The following is a 22,588-nucleotide window of genomic DNA, read 5'->3' as shown; positions in this document are numbered from 1 at the left end:
CGCACTGCGGAACAGCACCACTTCACCACCAATGACTGGGCCTCCATGCGAGACCTGTGTGCCCTGTTGCGCTGTTTCGAGTACTCCACCAACATGGCCAGTGGCTGATGACGCCGTTATCAGCGTTACAATACCACTTCTATGTCTCCTTGAGAAAACACTTAGGGCGATGATGGAAGAGGAGGTGGCCCAGGAGGAGGAGGAGGAGGAGGAGGAAGAGGGGTCATTTTTAGCACTTTCAGGCCAGTCTCTTCGAAGTGACTCAGAGGGAGGTTTTTGCATACAGCAGAAGCCAGGTACAAATGTGGCCAGCCAGGGCCCACTACTGGAGGACGAGGAGGACGAGGATGAGGAGGAGGTGGAGGAGGATGAGGATGAAGCATGGTCACAGCGGGGTGGCACCCAACGCAGCTCGGGCCCATCACTGGTGCGTGGCTGGGGGGAAAGGCAGGACGATGACGATACGCCTCCCACAGAGGACAGCTTGTCCTTACCCCTGGGCAGTCTGGCACACATGAGCGACTACATGCTGCAGTGCCTGCGCAACGACAGCAGAGTTGCCCACATTTTAACGTGTGCGGACTACTGGGTTGCCACCCTGCTGGATCCACGGTACAAAGACAATGTGCCCACCTTACTTCCTGCACTGGAGCGTGATAGGAAGATGCGCGAGTACAAGCGCACGTTGGTAGACGCGCTACTGAGAGCATTCCCAAATGTCACAGGGGAACAAGTGGAAGCCCAAGGCCAAGGCAGAGGAGGAGCAAGAGGTCGCCAAGGCAGCTGTGTCACGGCCAGCTCCTCTGAGGGCAGGGTTAGCATGGCAGAGATGTGGAAAAGTTTTGTCAACACGCCACAGCTAACTGCACCACCACCTGATACGCAACGTGTTAGCAGGAGGCAACATTTCACTAACATGGTGGAACAGTACGTGTGCACACCCCTCCACGTACTGACTGATGGTTCGGCCCATTCAACTTCTGGGTCTCTAAATCGTCCACGTGGACAGAGCTAGCCTTTTATGCCTTGGAGGTGCTGGCCTGCCCGGCGGCCAGCGTTTTGTCTGAACGTGTATTCAGCACGGCAGGGGGCGTCATTACAGACAAACGCAGCCGCCTGTCTACAGCCAATGTGGACAAGCTGACGTTCATAAAAATGAACCAGGCATGGATCCCACAGGACCTGTCCATCCCTTGTGCAGATTAGACATTAACTACCTCCCCTTAACCATATATTATTGTACTCCAGGGCACTTCCTCATTCAATCCTATTTTTATTTTCATTTTACCATTATATTGCGGGGCAACCCAAAGTTGAATGAACCTCTCCTCTGCCTGGGTGCCGGGGCCTAAATATCTGACAATGGACTGTTCCAGTTTTGGCTGACGTGAAGCCTGATTCTCTGCTATGACATGAAGACTGATTCTCTGCTGACATGAAGCCTGAATCTCTGCTATGGGGGACCTCTCTCCTCTGTCTGGGTGCCGGGGCCTAAATATCTGACAATGGACTGTTCCTGTTTTGGGTGACGTGAAGCCTGATTCTCTGCTATTACATGAAGCCTGAATCTCTGCTATGGGACCTCTCTCCTCTGTCTCGGTGCCGGGGACTAAAAATATCTGACAGTGGCCTGTTCCAGTGTTGGGTGACATGAAGCCTGATTCTCTGCTATGACATGAAGCCTGATTCTCTGCTATGGGACCTCTCTCCAATTGATATTGGTTAATTTTTATTTATTTTATTTTTATTCATTTCCCTATCCACATTTGTTTGCAGGGGATTTAACTACATTTTGCAGCCCTCTATCCCTTTCCTGGGCATTTTTACAGCCTTTTTAGTGCCGAAAAGTTCGGGTCCCCATTGACTTCAATGGGGTTCGGGTTCGGGACGAAGTTCGGGTCGGGTTCAGATCCCGAACCCGAACATTTCCGGGAAGTTCGGCCGAACTTCTCGAACTCGAACATCCAGGTGTTCGCTCACCTCTACTCATAAATATATATACCTATCCTGACCCACTGCATCATTGGCCATCACACCAGTGTCCTGCTCACTGCACATTTATTGTGGCACACCAGCAAAAGCGGAAGAACAAAACAAACACTCACCCGTTCAGGCTCTAACTAAAACATTAACGTCCCTGACTCATCTATTAGGTACAGTTCACACCCTGTGAACCGATGCGGCTTTCCCAGCCAATGTCCCACAGCCTCCTGGCTGTATAGAGCACCATTCACACACGATCTCAAGTCCAATGTCTCTTGTGGGGGATTAAGGCTCAGTAGTCCATCTGACTATGGCCCTGCGACCCTCCCAGGCGTTGCTGCATCCCCCAATTCCAGGCTACCATCCAGCCTCGTGGCCACTCAGCTTTGCCCGGCTGAGACCACACTCACAGAGCCTCCAGGCCTCTGTCACAGTCTCTGTCCCAAGACAACACTTCCCCCAGCCTGAGTACCTCCAGCTGGTCTCACCTGTGGTGGAATAGGGGTGTGGACCGTAATATCCACCCCTTCCTTGCCTCTAACCTGTGTGAGGTCTGTCTCTGCTTCACAATATACACACACATACGCATATAGATTTATGTGTGTGTGAAATGTACAAAATCAGACAGTTATATCTGTACCTCCATGTGTGTATAAATATATACACTCACAGCAAGGTCAAGATGTATGATGTAACTGGCTGATTTGGTACAAGTCTTTGAAGGGGAAATATTAGATTTAATGTTACCGTTATAAGCTCTGATTGTATTGCAATTGTATGTGTGTGGTGTCTGAGCAATCGGATATTGGCCAGCAAAGCAGAAATGTACCTGTCTAGTGAAGTGACGGTACTGTATGGCGTGTACAGCTGGTTCGCCTTACCGTGGTGCACCCTGAGTAACACTAAATGAACCAGCAAATACTGGTGGTCAGACAAAGAAAGCTTCTCCGAAGTCCTGACCAACAGGACACAAACTCAAATCTATACACTCTGTGTGTGTGTTAGGGTGGCCACTTGCAGAGCCCCAAAAAGGAGGACAGCGTACCGGGGACAGTGGCGCACAATAGTTAAATACTACATAGTAGATGCCATACCAGCATGGTCCATCTCTTATTTATATAAAAATGAGTGTCTGTCTGTCTAGACGTTCTTTATGCGTCACCAAATGGCTGGACCGATTTTCACCAAATTTGGCACACAGGTACATCAGGTGTCCAGGAAGGTTTTAGACTGGGTCTCAGCTCTGTAGGACGTACCGTTCCTGAGATATTCCCAAAAAAATTACCTGCATTAGCCAATACAAAACAACCCAGCCATTTTTCTTCACAGCTATAAGTCAGCTTTAGACTAGGGGTATACGACGACATGCACTGCTCAGCAGACAGTATCACACAATAGACTTAGATACAAAGCAGACAGTATCACACATGATAGGATTAGATACACAGCTCAACAGACAGTATCACACAGGATAGGATTAGATACACAGCTCCATAGAAAGTATCACATAGGATAGAATTATATACACAGCTCTGCAGACAGTATTACATAGGATAGAATTAGATACATAGCTCAGCAGACAGTATCACACAGGATAGGATTAGATGCACAGCTCAGCAGACAGTATCACACAGGATAGGATTAGATACACAGCTCAGCAGACAGTATCACACAGGATAGAATTAGATACATAGCTCAGCAGACAGTATCACACAGGATAGAATTAGATACATAGCTCAGCAGACAGTATCACACAGGATAAGATTAGATACATAGTTTAGCAGATAGTATCACACAGGATAGGATTAGATACACAGCTCAGCAGACAGTGGGGCAAGGTGCTGTAGAGGTCACTGTTATGGGGGAAACTGTCAATATCTTTTAACGACACAGAAACTTTAAATGAAATAGATGAAATATACCCGTGCAAAGCTGGGTCCTTCTGCTAGTCTAATCTCTTATATATATAAAAATGAATTTCTGTCTGTCTGTCTGGATGTTCTTATGCACGACCAAACGACTGGAGCGATCTTCACCAAATTTGGCACACAGGTACATCAGGTGTCCGGGAAGGTTTTAGACCGGGTATCAGCTCTGTAGGACGTACCGTTCCTGAGATATTCCCAAAAAAATTACCTGCATTAGCCAATACAAAACAACCCAGCCATTTTTCTTCACTGCTATAAGTCAGCTTTAGACTAGGGCTACACGACGACATGCACTGCTCAGCAGACAGTATCACACAATAGACTTAGATACACAGCAGACAGTATCACACATGATAGGATTTGATACACAGCTCAACAGACAGTATTATACATGATCGGATTAGATACACAGCTCAGCAGGCAGTATCACACAGGATAGGATTAGATACAACCTTTCCTGAGATATTCCCAAAAAATGACCTACATTAGCCAATACAAACTTGCAAGTCTTTCTCTTCAAATCCCAACTGCCATAAACATAGTTTTACTCCAGGTTTCCATAACAACCCAGCCATTTTTCTTTACTGCTTAAAGGGGCGGGCACTGTGGAGGTCACTGTTTTTAAAGGGGCGGGCACAGTGAAGGTCACTGTTATTAAAGGGGCGGGACTATAAAGGTCACTGTTTTTAAAGGGGCGGGCACAGTGAAGGTCACTGTTATAAAAGGGGCGGGCACTGTGGATGTCACTGTTATAAAATGAGCGGTCACTGTGGAGGTCATTGTTATTAAAGGGGCAGGGACTATAAAGGTCCCTGTTAAAGGGGCTGTCTCTGTGAAAGTCACTGTTAAAGGGGCAGTCACTGTGAAAGTCTCTGTTAAAGGGGCGGTCACTATTAAAGTGGGACAAAAAATAAAGTGAACAAAAGTCAAAAAAATAGTTTTCCCCCCCAAAAATTAAAAGTTTCAAGTAAAAAAAAAAACAAACGTCATTTCCCCCAAATAAAGTAAAAAAAAGGTAAAAAATAGGAAAAAAAAAGTAGACATATTGGATATCGACCAGCTCTATAAACATATCACATGTCCTTACCCCTCAGATGAATACCGTAAAAAATAAAGAATAAAAATGATTTTTTTGTCACCTTACATCACTAAAAGTACACCACCAAGCGATCAAAAAGGCGTATGCCCGCCAAAATAGTACAAATCTAACCGTCACCTCATCCCGCAAAAAATGAGCCCCTACCTAAGACAATCGCCCAAAAAATAAAAAAAATATGGCTCAGAATATGGAGACACTAAAACATTGGTTTTTTTGTTTTAAAAATGCTGTTATTGTGTAAAACATCTGTAAATATAAAAAAGTATACATATTAGGTATCGTCGCGTCCGTAAGAATCTTCTCTATTAAAATATCAATGACCTAACCCCTCAGGTGAATACCGTAAAAAAAATTAAATAAAAACGGTGTAAAAAAAGCCTGTGTCACCTTGCATCACAAAAAGTGTAATACCAAGCGATCAAAAAGTCATATGCACCCCAAAATAGTGTCATTAAAACAGTCATCTCATCCCTTAAATAATGGTACCCTAACTAAGATATTCACCCAAAAACTTAAAAAAACTATGGTTCTCAGAATATGAAGACACTAAAACATGAATATTTTTGTTTCAAAAATGATATTATTGTGTAAATCTTAAATAAATAAAAAAAAAGGATACATATTAGGTTTTTGCCACATCCATAATGACTGGCTCTATAAAAATACCACATGACATAACCCCTTAGGTGAACACAGTAAACAAATTAAAATAAAAACTGTGTAAAAAAAAAAAAGAAAAAATTGTCACCTTACATAAAAAAAAGTGCAATAGCAAGCGATCAAAAAGTCATACGCATTCCAAAATAGTGCCAATCAAACCATCATCTCATCCCTCAAAAATCATACCCTACCTAAGATAATCACCCAAAAACTGAAAAAAATATGGGTCTCAGACTATGGAGACACTAAAACATGATTTTTTTTTTTTCAAAAATGTAATCATTGTGTAAAACTTACATAAATAAAAAATGAGTAGACATATTAGGTATCACCGTATCCTTAATAACCTGCTCTATAAACAATACCACATGATCTAACCTGTCAGATGAATGTTGTAAATAACAAAAAATAACGGTGCCAAAACAGCTATTTTTTGTTACCATGCCTCACAAAAAGTGGTCCAGCAAAATCTGCCTTCCAAAAACCGTATGGCTTTCCTTTCCTTCTGCGCAATGCCGTTTGCCCATACAGCAGTTTACGACCATATATGGGGTGTTTCTGTAAACTACAGAATCAGAGCCATAAATATTGAGTTTTGTTTGGCTGTTAACTCTTGCTTTGTAACTGGAAAAAATTGATTAAAATGGACAATCTGCCAAAAAAGTGAAATTCGGAAATTTCATCTTTATTTTCCGTTAGTTCTTGTGGAACACCTAAAGGGTTAACAAAGTTTGTAAAATGAATTTTGTATACCTTGAGGGGTGTAGTTTCTAAAATGGGGTCACTTTTTTGGAGTTTCTACTCTAGGGGTGCATCAGGGGGGCTTCAAATGTAACATTGCAGCTTAAAATTATCCCAGTGAAATCTGCTTTCCAAAAACCATAAGGCATTCCTTTCCTTCTGCGCAATGCTGTGTGCCCGTTCAGCAGGTTACGACCACATATGGGGTGTTTCTATAATCTACAGAATCAGGGCCATAAATATTGAGTTTTGTTTGGCTGTTAACCCTTGCTTTGTAACTGGAAAAAATGGTTTCAAATGGAAAAATCTACCAAAAAAAGTGAAATTCTGAAATTGTATCTCTATTTTCTATTAATTCTTGTGGAACACCTAAAGGGTTAACAAAGTTTGTAAAATCAGTTTTGTATACCTTGAGGTGTGTAGTTTGTAAAATGGGGTCATTGTTGGGTGGTTTCTATTATGTAAGCCTCACAAAGTGACTTCAGACCTGAACTGGCCCTGAAAAAGTGGGTTTTAGAAATTTTCGGAAAAGTTTTAAGATTTGCCTTTAAACTTCTAAGCCTTGTAACATCCCCAAAAAATAAAATAAAATTCCCCAAATGATCCAAACATGAAGTAGACATATGGGAAATGTAAAGTAATAACTATTTTTTGAGGTATTACTATCTATTACAAAAGTAGAAAAAAAAAATTGGAAATGTGCTAATTTTTCTACATTTTTGGTAAATTTGGAATTTTTTTATAAATACAAATTATATTTTTTTACTCAATTTTACCACTGTCATTAAAGGGAGTCTGTCACCACATTTCAGCATATTAGACCCATCAAATAGAGTTATATGATCCACCCAGAACTTAAAAACGGTACCTTTGTTGTAGAAAACTGACTTTTCTTTTAGCCGAAAATGAACTTATAAGATTATGTTAATGAGCCCTCTCAAATGCCCAGGGCGGTGTCTCAATCCTCGGAGCCCCAGGCAGCACCTCCTAAACGGCTCATAACCCCGCCCTCCGTGCGCCTCTGCCCGCCCGTTTACTCCCTGTCACGGCTGGCGGTGGGGAAAACCCCCAGCCGTGCGGTGCCAGGAGAAGGTAGGGTTACCACTTGGCCGGGACCACAGAGTTAGGGAGCAGGTCACCTCCTATAGCGTCCCTTACGCTGACCCTGTCTCCTGTCTGTATGAGCCGACCTTGGTGGTAGGAGGGCTCATACGCCGGAACCTAAGAGTCCCTACAAGCCCTCAAGTCGGCCCTGAACTAGGGGACAGAGTAAGACGACCTGCTCCTCCTAGACACGGAGGAGCAGGAGTCTCAACGGCCAAGCAACACAGGGGGAACATCAACAGACATATGGAAATGACAGGTAAGTGAGACTAGTCCTGCACTTACCTGCCACAGACACACAAACCTGGAACCCATGAACCAGTGCTGATGTCCACAGCAACATAAAGGACACAGCACACACCAGACATACAAGGGAAACCAGGATACCATAAGCTGCACTAACAGGATAACCCCACACACACCTAGATAACACCAAGAAACATAGAAATTCCCAACACAGGTTTTATGACCAGAAGGATGGTCCTCACCAGGCAGATGGAGGAGACAGGAGGCTGCTCCAGCCAGCATGGCTGAGAGCAACCTACTGAGCCCAGCCAGGGACTGAGGCTTTATAGGCCAAGAGGCCCCACCCAACGATCAGCACACACCCAGTGAAGTCACACACACTGGGAAGGGAGTTAACCCTTCCAGCAACACAGAAGGGAAACTCACATAAAGGGGAAAGCACACAACCTCACTCACCTGTCTCCGACGGCAACGGCATGCGTGGCAACCGTGTCCTCCAGAACAGCCAACAGGCCGAGACACTTCCACAGCATGCAAACATCGCCAGACGTTGCCGCGGACAACCGCAGGTGAAGGGAGGAGTCCAGGTGCATATAAAACATCACCTCGTGCACAACAAACAACACAAAGTGCACACAGACATACAAACGGGCATTCACACAAAACCCGTTGCCAAGGGCAACCGCACGCACACTTGTTGTCCGCGGCAACCGCACCTGAGGCAAACAACTAAGTGCCCCAGCTGCGGTTGACGAACTCCCAAACCACGGGCAACAGCATGCGGCACCCAAGGAGTCACGACCATGACCAAGGGTCGTGACACTCCCCTCCCCTGTCCGTTTCCACTGCGGCTGTGCGGTCCAAATCGTAGCGGGCGCATGCGCAATGCGATGCCCGCTCCTGGCAGGGCATCGCAATACCTACTGCGCATGCGCCGGCTACGATTTGGACCGCACAGCAGCAGTGGAAAAGGACAGGGGAGGGGAGTAAACGGGCGGGCAGAGGCGCACGGAGGGCGGGGTTATGAGCCGTTTAGGAGGTGCTGCCTGGGGCTCCGAGGATTGAGACACCGTTCTGGGCACTTGAGAGGGCTCATTAACATAATCGTATAAGTTCATTTTCGGCTAAAAGAAAAGTCAGTTTTCTACAACAAAGGTACCGTTTTTAAGTTCTGGGTGGATCATATAACCCTATTTGATCGGTCTAATATGCTGAAATGTGGTGACAGGCTCCCTTTAAGTACTATACATGACGAGAAAACGATTTCAGAATGGCCTGGATAAGTAAAAGCGTTTTAAGATTATCACCAGATAAAGTGACACATGTCAGATTTGCAAAAATGGCCTGGTCCTTAAGGTGAAAAATGGCAGGGTCCTGAAGGCGTTAATCCAATAGAAAACTTGTGGATGACATAAAAAATTCAGTTTCTGAGGCAAAACCAAGAAATGGAGAAGAACTGTGGAATGTAGTCCAATCATCCTGGGCTGGAATACCTATTCACAGGTGCCAGAAGTTGGTTGATTCCATGCAACACAGACATACAGCAGTTCTCAGAAACAGTGGTTATACAACTAAATATTAGTTAAGTGATTCAAAGGAAAGCTAAATCTTCAACCATTTTTCAGTTTATTTAGTGAAAGTTTGAGTTTGTAAAGAAGAATACAAACACAGCAATTTTTTTGAACAGTCTAATATTCACTTTTCTTAATTTTTTCTAGAGGAACAACACAAATTTGATAGATTTTTCTTCATGTTTTGGAATATAATGTGTAGTGTTCCCAATGCTTTTGTGTGTATGGAAATAAAAGCTATTAGAAGGATTTTGAGCTTTATTCACTTTTTTAAACACACTGCTATTATTTTTAACACAACTGTAGTTACATAAAATTGAATACCTCGCTTGTACATTACCCCTCCCCAATTGTTCTTGGCAGTTTTCATTGCTTTTTGGATTATGTTGGCTTAATCTAACTTCATATGGGAAAATTCCAATGTATACATTTCTTAGGGTCCATCCACACATCCGTAGAATGGGTCCGGATCAGTTCCCCAACGTTGCGGAACAAATCTGGATCCATTCATTCTCTATAGGGCCGGAAGAGATGCGGACAGCACACAGTGTGCTGTCCGCATCCGCATTTCCAGAGCGCGGCTCCTGAAAAAAATAAAACATGTTTTATTCTTGTCCACAATTGCGGACAAGAATAGCCAGTTCTATGGGGGTGCCAGCTGGTGTATTGCGGATCCGCAATACACTATAGATGTGTGAATGGACCCCTATATACTTAAATTGTTTGTTATACAATGGAGAGGACTTCTCTAACACCTGTTTAACTCATAGTATTGCGATGTATGTTATGTACTTTCTTATATTTATTTTAAATAAAAAAAGTGTTTCTGACTTTTTTATACTGATAACCTATCCTGAGAATCATCAGTATCTGATCAGTGGGGATTGAAAGGGATTTTCATAATCTTACTTTTGATACATTACAGATTAGACACATATATTATACAAGCCTCATCTCTTATGGAAATACAGTACCTCGCATTAACATATATCACACCCTGCCAGTCCGGGACACAATAGCAGCCTTCCTGACCAAAAGGCTATTTAACATCTCACCTCGCATACATTGACAGGAAACCTGTGATTTCCTATTTAACTTGTTAGCATGGAGAGAGAAACCTGTTCAATGTAAAATAACCCTTTCATGTATTGTATATAGCAGATGTCAGCATTGTTTAGCAAAGTTTCAACTGTATATTGACAAACACATATTTCCCAATGCCTGCTGAGTTCTGAGGATTGGTCCAATTGAATCTGGAAGGACACTATGTTCCCACCCCCAACAAACCCTATAAACTATGTGCTGGGAGAATAAAGATTTCAGATATTGACAACCTATGTTGAGTCAGGGCTGTCTTATCTCTCTGATCAGAAGCAAATGGGATATTCGTTGCACAGGGAAATATTCATGGGTTTGGAGGTCTGAAGCCTCATAATATAACCATCATAACCTGCCGGAGAAAAACCGCTAACAGGGATCCAACACCCAGGACGCTTGCCAATCAGCTGTTTTAAGAGACTGCAGCACACAGTTGAGCACCGTTGCCTCCTCACAGCACCTCACATTATAAACTGTCTGTGCTTGGCATCGCAGCTCAGCCCTATTCACTTAACTGGGACTGAGCTGAGCCTAGGCCATATGACCAATGTTGCCTAGTGTAAGAGAGGTCATCAGGATAAAAAAGTCGGAAGCCCCCTTTTAATAAATCTGCCCCTGTATATACACTTCATGTGTGGTTCTTGCAATCAGTTCCAAAGTGAAACCATTCTGATAATAATTCTAAGAATGCTTTGCCTGTTTTTATACCAGTCAAAACTTAGCTGACAAGTACATACAATCCTACGAGTTCATATTTTTAGCCCTGCGTAGAATAAGTGCTTTATATTAGTAGTGTTAGTGACTTTATAATCGTAATGGAGAAGGTAAGTTAAACAGGCAGTTTTAGCTATCTTTCATAGCAAAGTCGGCATTGGAATACCAGGCAAGGTGTCCCAGGTAGTGGTAGAATAAAATGCTTGCATTCCATTGTTAATTATTCTGCATTTCACTGTTTTAGCATTTAGCTATTATTTACATTTAGCAGTCATTTCCCTTTTTTTCTGACTATAAGACATACTTTCCCCCCCAAAAGTGAGGAAAAAGTGGCAGTGCGTCTTCTAGTCCGAATGCTAATTATGGAAGTGATCATCAGCATGCAGGAGGCACGGGGAGCCGTGAGGCTGTGCAGCTACTCACCCACCCTGGTCTTCCTCTGGGCCCTGCTCTGCATTGTGTCCTGACGGCGTACGGGTCATAGTGTGTTCCTACGTGCACTGTGAGCTGATGCGGTGCAATGTTAGGTCACAGTGCAGAGAGGGCCAGAAGAAAAACAGGGAGCGGTGAGTGAGTGACAGCGCCCACCGGACCAAGTGAGATGTTTATTTTTAAATTATTTTTTTTTTACCATCCAATCTGAGGCCTGTTGAAAAATATTTTTTCTTATTTTTCTCCTCCAAATCCTAGGTGCATTTTATAGTCCGAAAAAATATGGTACACTGGCCAATTCTTCTACACCAATTCTATGTTATAATAATAAAAATAAAGTACATTGAAAGCTAAATAAGCAGACTGTTATGGCAAGGGAGAATGCCAGTAGGGGAGAGAATGCCCCATATTTTTTGCAGATTAAAAGACCATTTTCCACAATTCCATTCTCTCTTGTGTTATTTTTGGTCACTTCATACCAAGAGTATGCTCCATTAGTAAAATAATTGCCATGGATAAAATAAAAATAAAACAACAATATGCATGATACCTCCTGCATAAAATGAAATCAAAACACAACACATTGAGTCAGCATAAGTAAGGTAAAAAAAAGTTGTATTTGTTTAGTGTACAACTTTCTTCATGATCACGTAAATAACATTCAGAAAATCATGGTATCCTCCAAATGTACATATATTTGCTGAGTTTTTATTGTCATAATATAACGTGTAATGTAGGTATAAAGTTCTACAAGCAGTATTCAGCTTAACAGATGGCAGGACATAGTAATGTAAACTGTATACAGATATACACTCACCTAAAGAATTATTAGGAACACCTGTTCTATTTCTCATTAATGCGATTATCTAGTCAACCAATCACATGGCAGTTGCTTCAATGCATGTAGGGTTGTGGTCCTGGTCAAGACAATCTCCTGAACTCCAAACTGAATATCAGAATGGGAAAGAAAGGTGATTTAAGCAATTTTGAGCATGGCATGGTTGTTGGTGCCAGACGGGCCGGTCTGAGTATTTCACAATCTGCTCAGTTACTGGGATTTTCACGCACAACCATTTCTAGGGTTTACAAAGAATGGTGTGAAAAGGGAAAAACATCCAGTATGCGGCAGTCCTGTGGGCGAAAATGCCTTCTTGATGCTAGAGGTCAGAGGAGAATGGGCCGACTGATTCAAGCTGATAGAAGAGCAACGTTGACTGAAATAACCACTCGTTACAACCGAGGTATGCAGCAAAGCATTTGTGAAGCCACAACACGCACAACCTTGAGGCGGATGGGCCACAACAGCAGAAGACCCCACCGGGTACCACTCATCTCCACTACAAATAGGAAAAAGAGGCTACAATTTGCACGAGCTCACCAAAATTGGACTGTTGAAGACTGGAAAAATGTTGCCTGGTCTGATGAGTCTCGATTTCTGTTGAGACATTCAAATGGTAGAGTCCGAATTTGGCGTAAACAGAATGAGAACATGTATCCATCATGCCTTGTTACCACTGTGCAGGCTGGTGGTGGTGGTGTAATGGTGTGGGGGATGTTTTCTGGGCACACTTTAGGCCCCTTAGTGCCAATTGGCCATGGTTTAAATGCCACGGGCTACCTGAGCATTGTTTCTGACCATGTCCATCCCTTCATGACCACCATGTACCCATCCTCTGATGGCTACTTCCAGCAGGATAATGCACCATGTCACAAAGCTCGAATAATTTCAAATTGGTTTCTTAAACATGACAATGAGTTCACTGTACTAAAATGGCCCCCACAGTCACCAGATCTCAACCCAATAGAGCATCTTTGGGATGTGGTGGAACGGGAGCTTCGTGCCCTGGATGTACATCCCTCAAATCTCCATCAACAAGATGCTATCCTATCAACATGGGCCAACATTTCTAAAGAATGCTATCAGCACCTTGTTGAATCAATGCCACGTATAATTAAGGCAGTTCTGAAGGCAAAAGGGGGTCCAACACTGTATTAGTATGGTGTTCCTAATAATTCTTTAGGTGAGTGTATTTAAACTTGTATAATTGCTTTGCCGGTATTCTCTCCACTGAGCATTCCTATGAATCCAGCCGGCATGTTCTCAAAACCTTTGGTGATGTGTTCATGATATTTCACCTTACCCTAAAAGAAAATAATGAATGTTACTGTATCTTATAATAGTGTACATCTATATTAAACCACCAGATTCGGTGATGTCCAACCCACCTATATGTAATACATTTTGTAGTTTTATGTGGAAATTTCAGATCCTAAAATTCACATTGATAAAACCCATATAGAATATCACGGGTAGGGATGAGCAAAGCGGGCTTTGGATCCTAGATCCATAGTCGCTTCGCTCAAAACTTCCTTTTAATGCTGTACGGAGATCCGTCTCTGTACAGCATTAAAATGTATGGGCTCATGAGACTTCCGTGAATAACTTAGGCATTTGATTATTAAACTTGAAAACCATTTTAAAACAGGTATTCAAAGTCGGCTTCAGTACCGACACCAACTTTGGAATCAAGTTTTAAAATGGTTTTCAAGTTGAAAAATCAAATCCCAAAGTTATTCACCATATTCTATCATATTAATTAAAGCTGGCCATTTCTGGTACTGCAAGCCCAGTGCTATTGAAGCTAGTATTACATGCTCGCTATTTAAAGGGAACCTGTCACCTGGATTTTGGGTATAAAGCTGAGGACAATGGCTGCTAGATGGCCGCTAGCACATCCGCAATACCTAGTCCTCATAGCTCTGTGTGCTTTTATTGTGTAAAAAAAACAATTTGATACATATGCAAATTAACCTTAGATGAGTCCTGTACGTGAGATGAGTCAGGGACAGGACTCATCTCAGGTTAATTTGCATATGTATCAAATCATTTTTTTTTTACATAATAAAAGCACACAGAGCTATGGGGAAAGGATATTGTGTATGTGCTAGCGGCGATCTAGCAACCTATGTCCTCAGCTCTATACACAAAATCCCGGTGACAGGTTCCCTTTAAAGGGAAGCTGTCACCACAAAATGCAGTGTAATCTGCAGGCAGCATGATATTGAGCAGGTGGAGCAGAGCGGAGTGATATATAGTTTTGAAGGAAAAGATTCAGTATAACTTGTAATTTATACATCTAAGGCCTCATGCACACGACCGTTTTTTTTTTAAGGTCCACAAAAACGGGGTCCGTAGGTCCGTGATCCGTGACCGTTTTTTCGTCCGTGGGTCTTCCTTGATTTTTGGAGGATCCACGGACATGAAAAATGAAAAAAAAATCTAAGTCAAGTTTGCCATTGAAATGATAAAAAAAAACAGACACGGATCACAGACACGGATCACGGACGCGGATGATAATCTTGTGTGCATCCGTGATTTTTCACGGACCCATTGACTTGAATGGGTCCGTGAACCGTTGGCCGTGAAAAAAATAGGACAGGTCTTATTTTTTTCACGGCCAGGAAACACGGATCATGGATGCGGCTGCCAAACGGTGCAGTTTCCGATTTTTCCACGGACCCATTGAAAGTCAATGGGTCCGCGAAAATAAACGGAAAACGGCACAACAGTCACGGATGCACACAACGGTCGTGTGCATGAGGCCTTAACCTCTGCATTTTCTGACTTCAGTTGCATACAGAGGAGATGTTATCAGTGATAGCATTCTCTGTGTAAGTGTGTATACAGAGATAGCTGTCAGTCGCTGATAGATGTACACAGAGGAGGTATTATCAGTGATTGATAGCATTCTCTGTGTAAGTGTGTATATATAGATAGCTGTCAGTCACTGATAGCTGTACACGGGGGAGGTATTATCAGTGATTGATAGCATTCTCTGTGTAAGTGTGTATACAAATATAGCTGTCAGTCACTGATAGTTGTACACAGGTGAGGTGTTATCAGTAATTGATAGCATTCTCTGTGTAAGTGTGTATACATAGATAGCTGTCAGTCACTGATAGTTATACACGGGGGAGGTATTATCAGTGATTGATAGCATTCTATGTGCAAGTGTGTACATATAGATAGCTGTCAGTCACTGATAGCTGTACACGGCGCATTTTCTCTAGTGCATATGCACACTTTCTACCAGAGCGCACTACTCCTTGTTTTCAATCTACATCTCTAAGCGGCAACAGTTTGAAAAAGGCCTGATGGTTGAAAAGTCATAATTTGTACAGCCGCCTTCCAATAAGGGCTTGCTTCCGTAGTGTTCCGTTCTTCTGTTCCGCATCTCCCGATTTGCGGACCCATTGAAGTGAATGGGTCCACATCCGTGATGCGGAATGCACACATAACGGCGCCCGTGTATTGCGGATCCTCAAATGCGGTCCGCAATACGGCAACGGGCCGCACACGTTCGTGTGAATGAGCTCTAAATATCACTTTGATTTGCACATGTTCTATTTCATGCTGGAGTTCTTCTTATTGCATAGCTGTACACAGAAGCATTCTTAAAGGGGTATTCCTATCACATACAATAGGGGCATAACGCTAGGATATTCCCCCATTGTCTGATAGGTGCGGGTCCCACCTCTGGGACCCGCACCTTCAATGAGAATGGAGCGGGGAGAGCTGTGGCTGGAGGACCCTAGATTTCCTGGGGTCCGTCCACCACCAAGCGCTGCTCTCATAGAAGTGCATGAGAGCGCAACACACACGCTCGGCCCCTGCTCCCATTAATTTCTATGGGGCAGACGGAAATTTTCGGCGGCCGCATAGAAATGAATGGAGGGCGGCTGCGCATGCGCAGTGCGCCTTCAGTTCAATTAACCGCTCAATTCTCAATGAAGGTGCGGGTCCCAGAGGTGGGACCCGCACATATCAGACAATTGGGAAGTATCCAACGATAAGAATGAGCCGGGCTGAGGGCGCAGCTTAGGGGGAGGCGAACATGACAGGGGGTGGTTTAAGGAGACCCCTCCCTGTGGATAGTTAGGGATTGGAGGGTTTGATTTACGTGGGGGGAGCCAGAGGGGTTAAAAGGGGGAGCGAGGCAAGATAGAGGGGCCATTTTGTGCGTACTGACCGCCATCCAGACGCATCATGGAGCAGATTATCTCCCAGCTCAGAGCAGCGGCGGCCGAGAAGGGTGAAGACTGGCTGCAAGGTCGGCTCCAGGAGCTGCTGCAGGGGGTGACAGAGGCTCCCGCTGTGTCTCTGCCTCGGGTGTCCCGGCCGCGGCTGTCCTTACCGCCGGCGCTCCTCAGTCCTGAGATGACGCCCCCTAGGGCTCAGTGCCAAAGAAGGAGTCCCTCTCGGTACCTGTGCCTCCCCGGACGCCCAGGCGTGGGAGGAATCCTGCTCAGCGGCGGAGCTCTGCTGCAGGCTGTGCCAGGCCTGCCCGGCGTGACGGTTGGCGTGTGGAGACGGGACCCGGTACGGCAGGCCCAGTCCATGGAGCAGGGACTGGGGCCTCTCAGCGTGGGAGCGGTGGAGAACATGGCAGAGCTGCTGCAGGCCATGAGGGAGGAGGCAGCAGGCTCCCGGCGGTGACTTCCAGGAGAGCCGAGGGGGAGGGGCCGGCCCTCCTTGAAGAAATTGACAGCAGCAGTGGATCCACGGCCAATGGAGGGGTGCGACGCATGGAGGAAGATGCCCCTGGAGGATCAGCACAGAGATCAGCTCATCTGGATGCAGGACCTGCGGCTGGTGGGGTCACAGCACCTACGCAGCCAGGTGAGACGCCTTGGGGACCATTAGTAGAGTTGGGGGCTAGTTTAGCAGGGGCTTAATTTTGCATGCCGGGTTATGCCTATGGGGAGGATTTTCTGTAGGAGGCTGGCGGGGGCCACGGTGGGGGTTCGGGCGCCTCATCATTTTGTTAGGTTGGGAGTTGAAGGCTGACCTGAAGGTTTGGGGTATGTTTTTGGAACAGTATAATGGGCGATCCTTGTTCATGGATGATGTTAGCTCGTTTGATTTCGAGGCAGGCGGGTGGTGTTATTTAGTGTCCCGGATTGTGAGATGTGTCCTGTGCGTTGCTTGCAGGATTACGGTGGTGAATGGGGCGGGGTGGTAACTCCTTTGTTGGTGCATGCCGACGGTTCTTTTCTGTCGAGGTTCCAGTTCACGGCAGTGTTCAGACGGTACTTGGTTCGGTTGGGATTGGGGGATGCGGGGTATGCTAGACATTCCTTTCGGATAGGTGCGGCAACAGAGGCCGCCAGATGGGGTTTAGGGGAGGAGGTCATCAGGAAGATCGGGAGATGGGAATCAGTGCGGTTTAGGTCTTATGTGCGCCTGGATCGGCTTGGGGGGTGGTGACATTGTGGTGGGGTAATTTTTGTGTTGGATTTGGATGGTTGGTTAATCGATGGTGGTTCTGTTATGTTTTTTGTTTTTCGTTATAGGTTCTGGTCCGGTGTTGGTTTGGGTGCTAGGGCACTCCTACGTTTTCTGGGGAGCACTCCGGGCGGCAGTTCGGCCGGATGGTCAGCAGCTCGGTTTAGCGCGAGAAGAGGCGGTGGTAAGGTGGATTGGCAGGCGGGGCATGATGTGGAAAGGAATGTTGTCGGAATTCCACCGGTTTGTGAAGCAGGATAGGGCTCCTGACGTGCTTGTCTTGCACGTGGGGGGCAACGATCTTTGTGCGCGTCCTTCACGGGAGTTGGTGAGGGATGTTAAATTTGATTTGCTCAGATTGTGGTCCCTCTACCCGGGCATGGTGACGGTCTGGTCGGACATGGTGCCGCGGATGGCTTGGAGGGGGGCGCGCTCGGTTGAGGGTGTGAATAAGGCGCGGGTGAAGGCGAATAGGTCCATAGGTAGGTTTATGGCTCGGAATGGGGCGTTGGCGGTCAGGCACCGGGAGCTGGAGAAGGGTGTTGGCGGTTATTGGCGCAGTGATGGTGTTCACTTAAATGCGCTGGGTATAGACATGTGGTGTTTGGCCTTACAGGAGGGCATGGAGGTTGCGGTGTGGGTGTGGAGGGACGCCAAGGCTTAAGAGGTCAAGCCTAGGCTTTGGTGGTGGTGGGAGGTCCTTGGAGTCGGTGGGTTTATCAGAGGACGAGGATGGGATGGCCCCATGGTGGGGGCTGGACTCCCATGGTTGGTTGGCGGCTGTGGCGAGATTGTTGGGGTGAGTCAACTGTGGTGCTTCCGAGCTAAGGTGCAACGGCTGGAGGTAAGGTCGGCCCACCCCGGCATGGTTTCCAAGGTTTCGGGCTTCAAGGACCTCTCCCTGGGTTAGGTTAATGTTGGGTTAATTTATATGTATGTTTGTTTAATAAAAGGCTGCTGTGGCCAATTTATTCCATCCATGTGTCGGTGTCTTATTTGAAAGGAAGAAGGTTGGAGGGGGAGTAAGAGGCAGGATGGTGCGTGGGAGGCAGCCTGAGGAGAAAGGGGGGGTCGAGTGGGAATAACCAGTACCCTGTCAAGAATGAGCCGGACTGAGGGCACAGCTTAGGGGGAGGCGAACATGACAGAGGGTGGTTTAAGCAGACCCCTCCCTGTGGATAGTTTGGGATTGGAGGGTTTGATTTATGGGGGGGAGCCAGAGGGGTTAAAAGGGGGAGCGAGGCAAGATAGAGGGGCCATTTTGTGCGTACTGACCCCTGCCCACCCACCCTGGTGTTTTGGGATGGGGGGGGCTGGGGGCCCATGGGGAGTAGTCGTCAGTACGGGATTTTGGGGTTGGTGTGTTGGTCCAAAAATGATAAGGGAATTATTTAAAAAGGGGAGGCTCTTGTCACGGCGGCTTAGGGTGGCAGTGGGAGGTCCTTGGAGTCGGTGGGTTTATCAGAGGACGAGGATGGGATGGCCCCATGGTGGGGGCTGGACTCCCATGGTTGGTTGGCGGCTGTGGCGAGATTGTTGGGGTGAGTCAACTGTGGTGCTTCCGAGCTAAGGTGCAACGGCTGGAGGTAAGGTCGGCCCACCCCGGCATGGTTTCCAAGGTTTCGGGCTTCAAGGACCTCTCCCTGGGTTAGGTTAATGTTGGGTTAATTTATATGTATGTTTGTTTAATAAAAGGCTGCTGTGGCCAATTTATTCCATCCATGTGTCGGTGTCTTATTTGAAGGGAAGAAGGTTGGAGGGGGAGTAAGAGGCAGGATGGTGCGTGGGAGGCAGCCTGAGGAGAAAGGGGGGGTCGAGTGGGAATAACCAGTACCCTGTCATGCCCCCATTGTCTGAGATGGTAAAAACCCTTTAAGTAAGAAAAAGCAGAGATAAAGATATTAAATTACAAGTTTTACTGAATCTTTTCCCATAAAGTTATATATCAATCTGATCCGTTTATCCTGTTATTTAACATGTTGTCTGCAAATTGCACTGCATTTAGTGGTTACAAATTCTCTTTAAAGGGGTTGTCCGATGAAAAATATTCTGCAGTTTTAAAACCAGCACCTGGATCTGAATATCATTATATGCAATTACAAAAGTAATTTAGTGCAGCCACTGAGTTATTCAATAAAATGTACCTGTAATAGTACCACCTGCTGTTTGCTTTTTTATTTCTCTCTCCACTTCGCTTAGGTGGACGCACATGCTTGGTTTCACCCTACAACTGCCTCTTAAACTGTGATAGGGAGAGAGTTGCAACAGAAGGTACATGCTCCCTGAGCTGCCAGCTTGATATAAATCCTGCAGAGTGACTGGAACAATGAATGGGGAGAGCTCGGGATCCATGGGAGGTACAGGGCTGGTTCTAGCTTTGTTAGAAAGAAATTATCATGTACTATATGATGTCTGGTATTTATTTTTTACATTAACCAGTACAGGACCGCCGCACGCAGGATTGCGTCTTTGCGGCGGCCCTGTTATTCCTCCTGGACACGCCGGTGCGTCATCTCGCGAGACGCGAGATTTCGTGTGAACGCACGCACACAGGCGCGCGCGTTCAGAGGAAGTGCAGGTAAACTAGCTGATCTACAGCCTGCCAGCGGCGATCGTTTACTGGCAGGCTGTAGATGCAATTTTTTTTAACCCCTAAAAGGTATATTAGACGCTGTTTTGATAACAGCGTCTAATATACCTGCTACCTGGTCCTCTGGTGGTCCCTTTTGCTTGGATCGACCACCAGAGGACACAGGCAGTTCTGTAAAGTAGCACCAAACACCACTACACTACACCCCCCCCGTCACTTATTAACCCCTTATTAACCCCCTGATCACCCCATATAGACTCCCTGATCACCCCCCTGTCATTGATCACCCCCTTGTCATTGATTACCCCCCTGGAAGGCTCCATTCAGATGTCCGTATGTGTTTTGCGGATCTGCGGTGTCCGTGTTTTGCGGATCCACGGATCCGCAAAACACATACGGACGTCTGAATGGAGCCTTACAGGGGGGTGATCAATGACAGGGGGGTGATCACCCCATATAGACTCCCTGATCACCCCCCTGTCATTGATCACCGCCCTGTCATTGATTACCCCCCTGTAAGGCTCCATTCAGACGTTCCTTATGTGTTTTGCGGATCCGATCCATGGATCCGTGGATCAGTATAACACATACGGACGTCTGAATGGAGCCTTACAGGGGGGTAATCATCCCATATAGACTCCCTGATCACCCCCCTGTAAGGCTCCATTCAGACGTCCGTATGTGTTTTACTGATCTATGGATCGGATCCGCAAAACACATACGGATGTCTGAATGGAGCCTTACAGGGGGGTGATCAGGGAGTGTATATGGGGTGATCACCCCTCTGTCATTGATCACCCTCCTGTAAGGCTCCATTCAGACATCTGTATGTGTTTTGCGGATCCGATCCATGGATCCGTGGATCCGTAAAACACATACGGACGTCTGAATGGAGCCTTACAGGGGGGTGATCAATGACAGGGGGGTGATCAGGGAGTCTATATGGGGTGATCACCCCCCTGTCATTGATCTACCCCCTGTAAGGCTCCATTCAGATGTCCGTATGTGTTTTGCAGATCCGTGGATCCGCAAAACACGGACACCGCGGATCCACAAAACACATACGGACGTCTGAATGGAGCCTTACCAGGGAGGTGATCAATGACAGGGGGGTGATCACCCCATATAGACTCCCTGATCACCCCCCTGTCATTGATCACCCCCCTGTAAGGCTCCATTCAGACGTCCGTATGTGTTTTATGGATCCGTGGATCCGCAAAACACGGACACCGCGGATCCACAAAACACATACGGACGTCTGAATGGAGCCTTACAGGGGGGTGATCAATGACAGGGTGGTGATCACCCCATATAAACTCCCTGATCACCCCCCTGTCATTGATCACCCCCTGTAAGGCTCCATTCAGACATTTTTTTGGCACAAGTTAACGGAAATTGATATATATTTTTTTTCTTACAAAGTCCCATATCCCACTAACTTGTGACAAAAAATAAAATCTCACATGAACTCACCATACCCCTCACGGAATCCAAATGCGTAAATTTTTTTAGACATTTATATTCCAGACTTCTTCTCACGCTTTAGGGCCCCTAAAATGCCAGGGCAGTATAAATACCCCACATGTGACCCCATTTCGGAAAGAAGACACCCCAAGGTATTCGCTGAGGGGCATATTGAGACCATGAAAGATTGAACTTTTTGTCCCAAGTTAGCGGAAAGGGAGACTTTGTGAGAAAAAAAAATAATAATCAATTTCCGCTAACTTGTGCCAAAAAAAAATCTTCTATGAACTCGCCATGCCCCTCATTGAATACCTTGGGGTGTCTTCTTTCCAAAATTGGGTAATATGTGGGGTATTTATACTGCCCTGGCATTTTAGGGGACCTAAAGCTTTAGAAGAAGTCTGGGATCTAAATGTCTAAAAATGCCCTCCTAAAAGGAATTTGGGCCCTTTTGCGCAACTAGGCTGCAAAACAGTGTCACACACGTGGTATCGCCATACTCAGGAGAAGTTGGGCAATGTGTTTTGGGGTGTCTTTTTACACATGCCTATGCTGGGTGAGAGAAATATCTCTCTATAATGACAACTTTGTATAAAACAATGGGAAAAGTTGACTTTTAGAGAGATATTTCACTCACCCAGCATGGGTATATGTAAAAATAGACCCCAAAAC

The 22,588-nt window shown here is 45.6% G+C and overlaps 1 protein-coding gene across 3 annotated transcripts in view; it reads right to left on the bottom strand.

Moving 5' to 3' along the window:
- Positions 1–13,486: 13,486 nt before the first annotated feature.
- Positions 13,487–22,588, bottom strand: part of LOC122921374 (prostaglandin reductase 1-like) — a 119,960-nt gene continuing 110,858 nt past the window's right edge. For all 3 annotated transcript variants that reach the window (XM_044271354.1, XM_044271369.1, XM_044271362.1), the window contains one exon: positions 13,487–13,718. In XM_044271354.1, coding sequence (XP_044127289.1) covers positions 13,608–13,718 — 111 coding nt within the window. In that variant the 3' untranslated portion in view covers positions 13,487–13,607. The remainder of the gene's footprint in view (positions 13,719–22,588) is intronic.

Source organism: Bufo gargarizans, chromosome 1, assembly GCF_014858855.1.
Source record: "Bufo gargarizans isolate SCDJY-AF-19 chromosome 1, ASM1485885v1, whole genome shotgun sequence".
Classification (NCBI taxonomy): Eukaryota; Metazoa; Chordata; class Amphibia; order Anura; family Bufonidae; genus Bufo; species Bufo gargarizans.
This window is presented reverse-complemented; position numbering and strand designations above follow the sequence as displayed.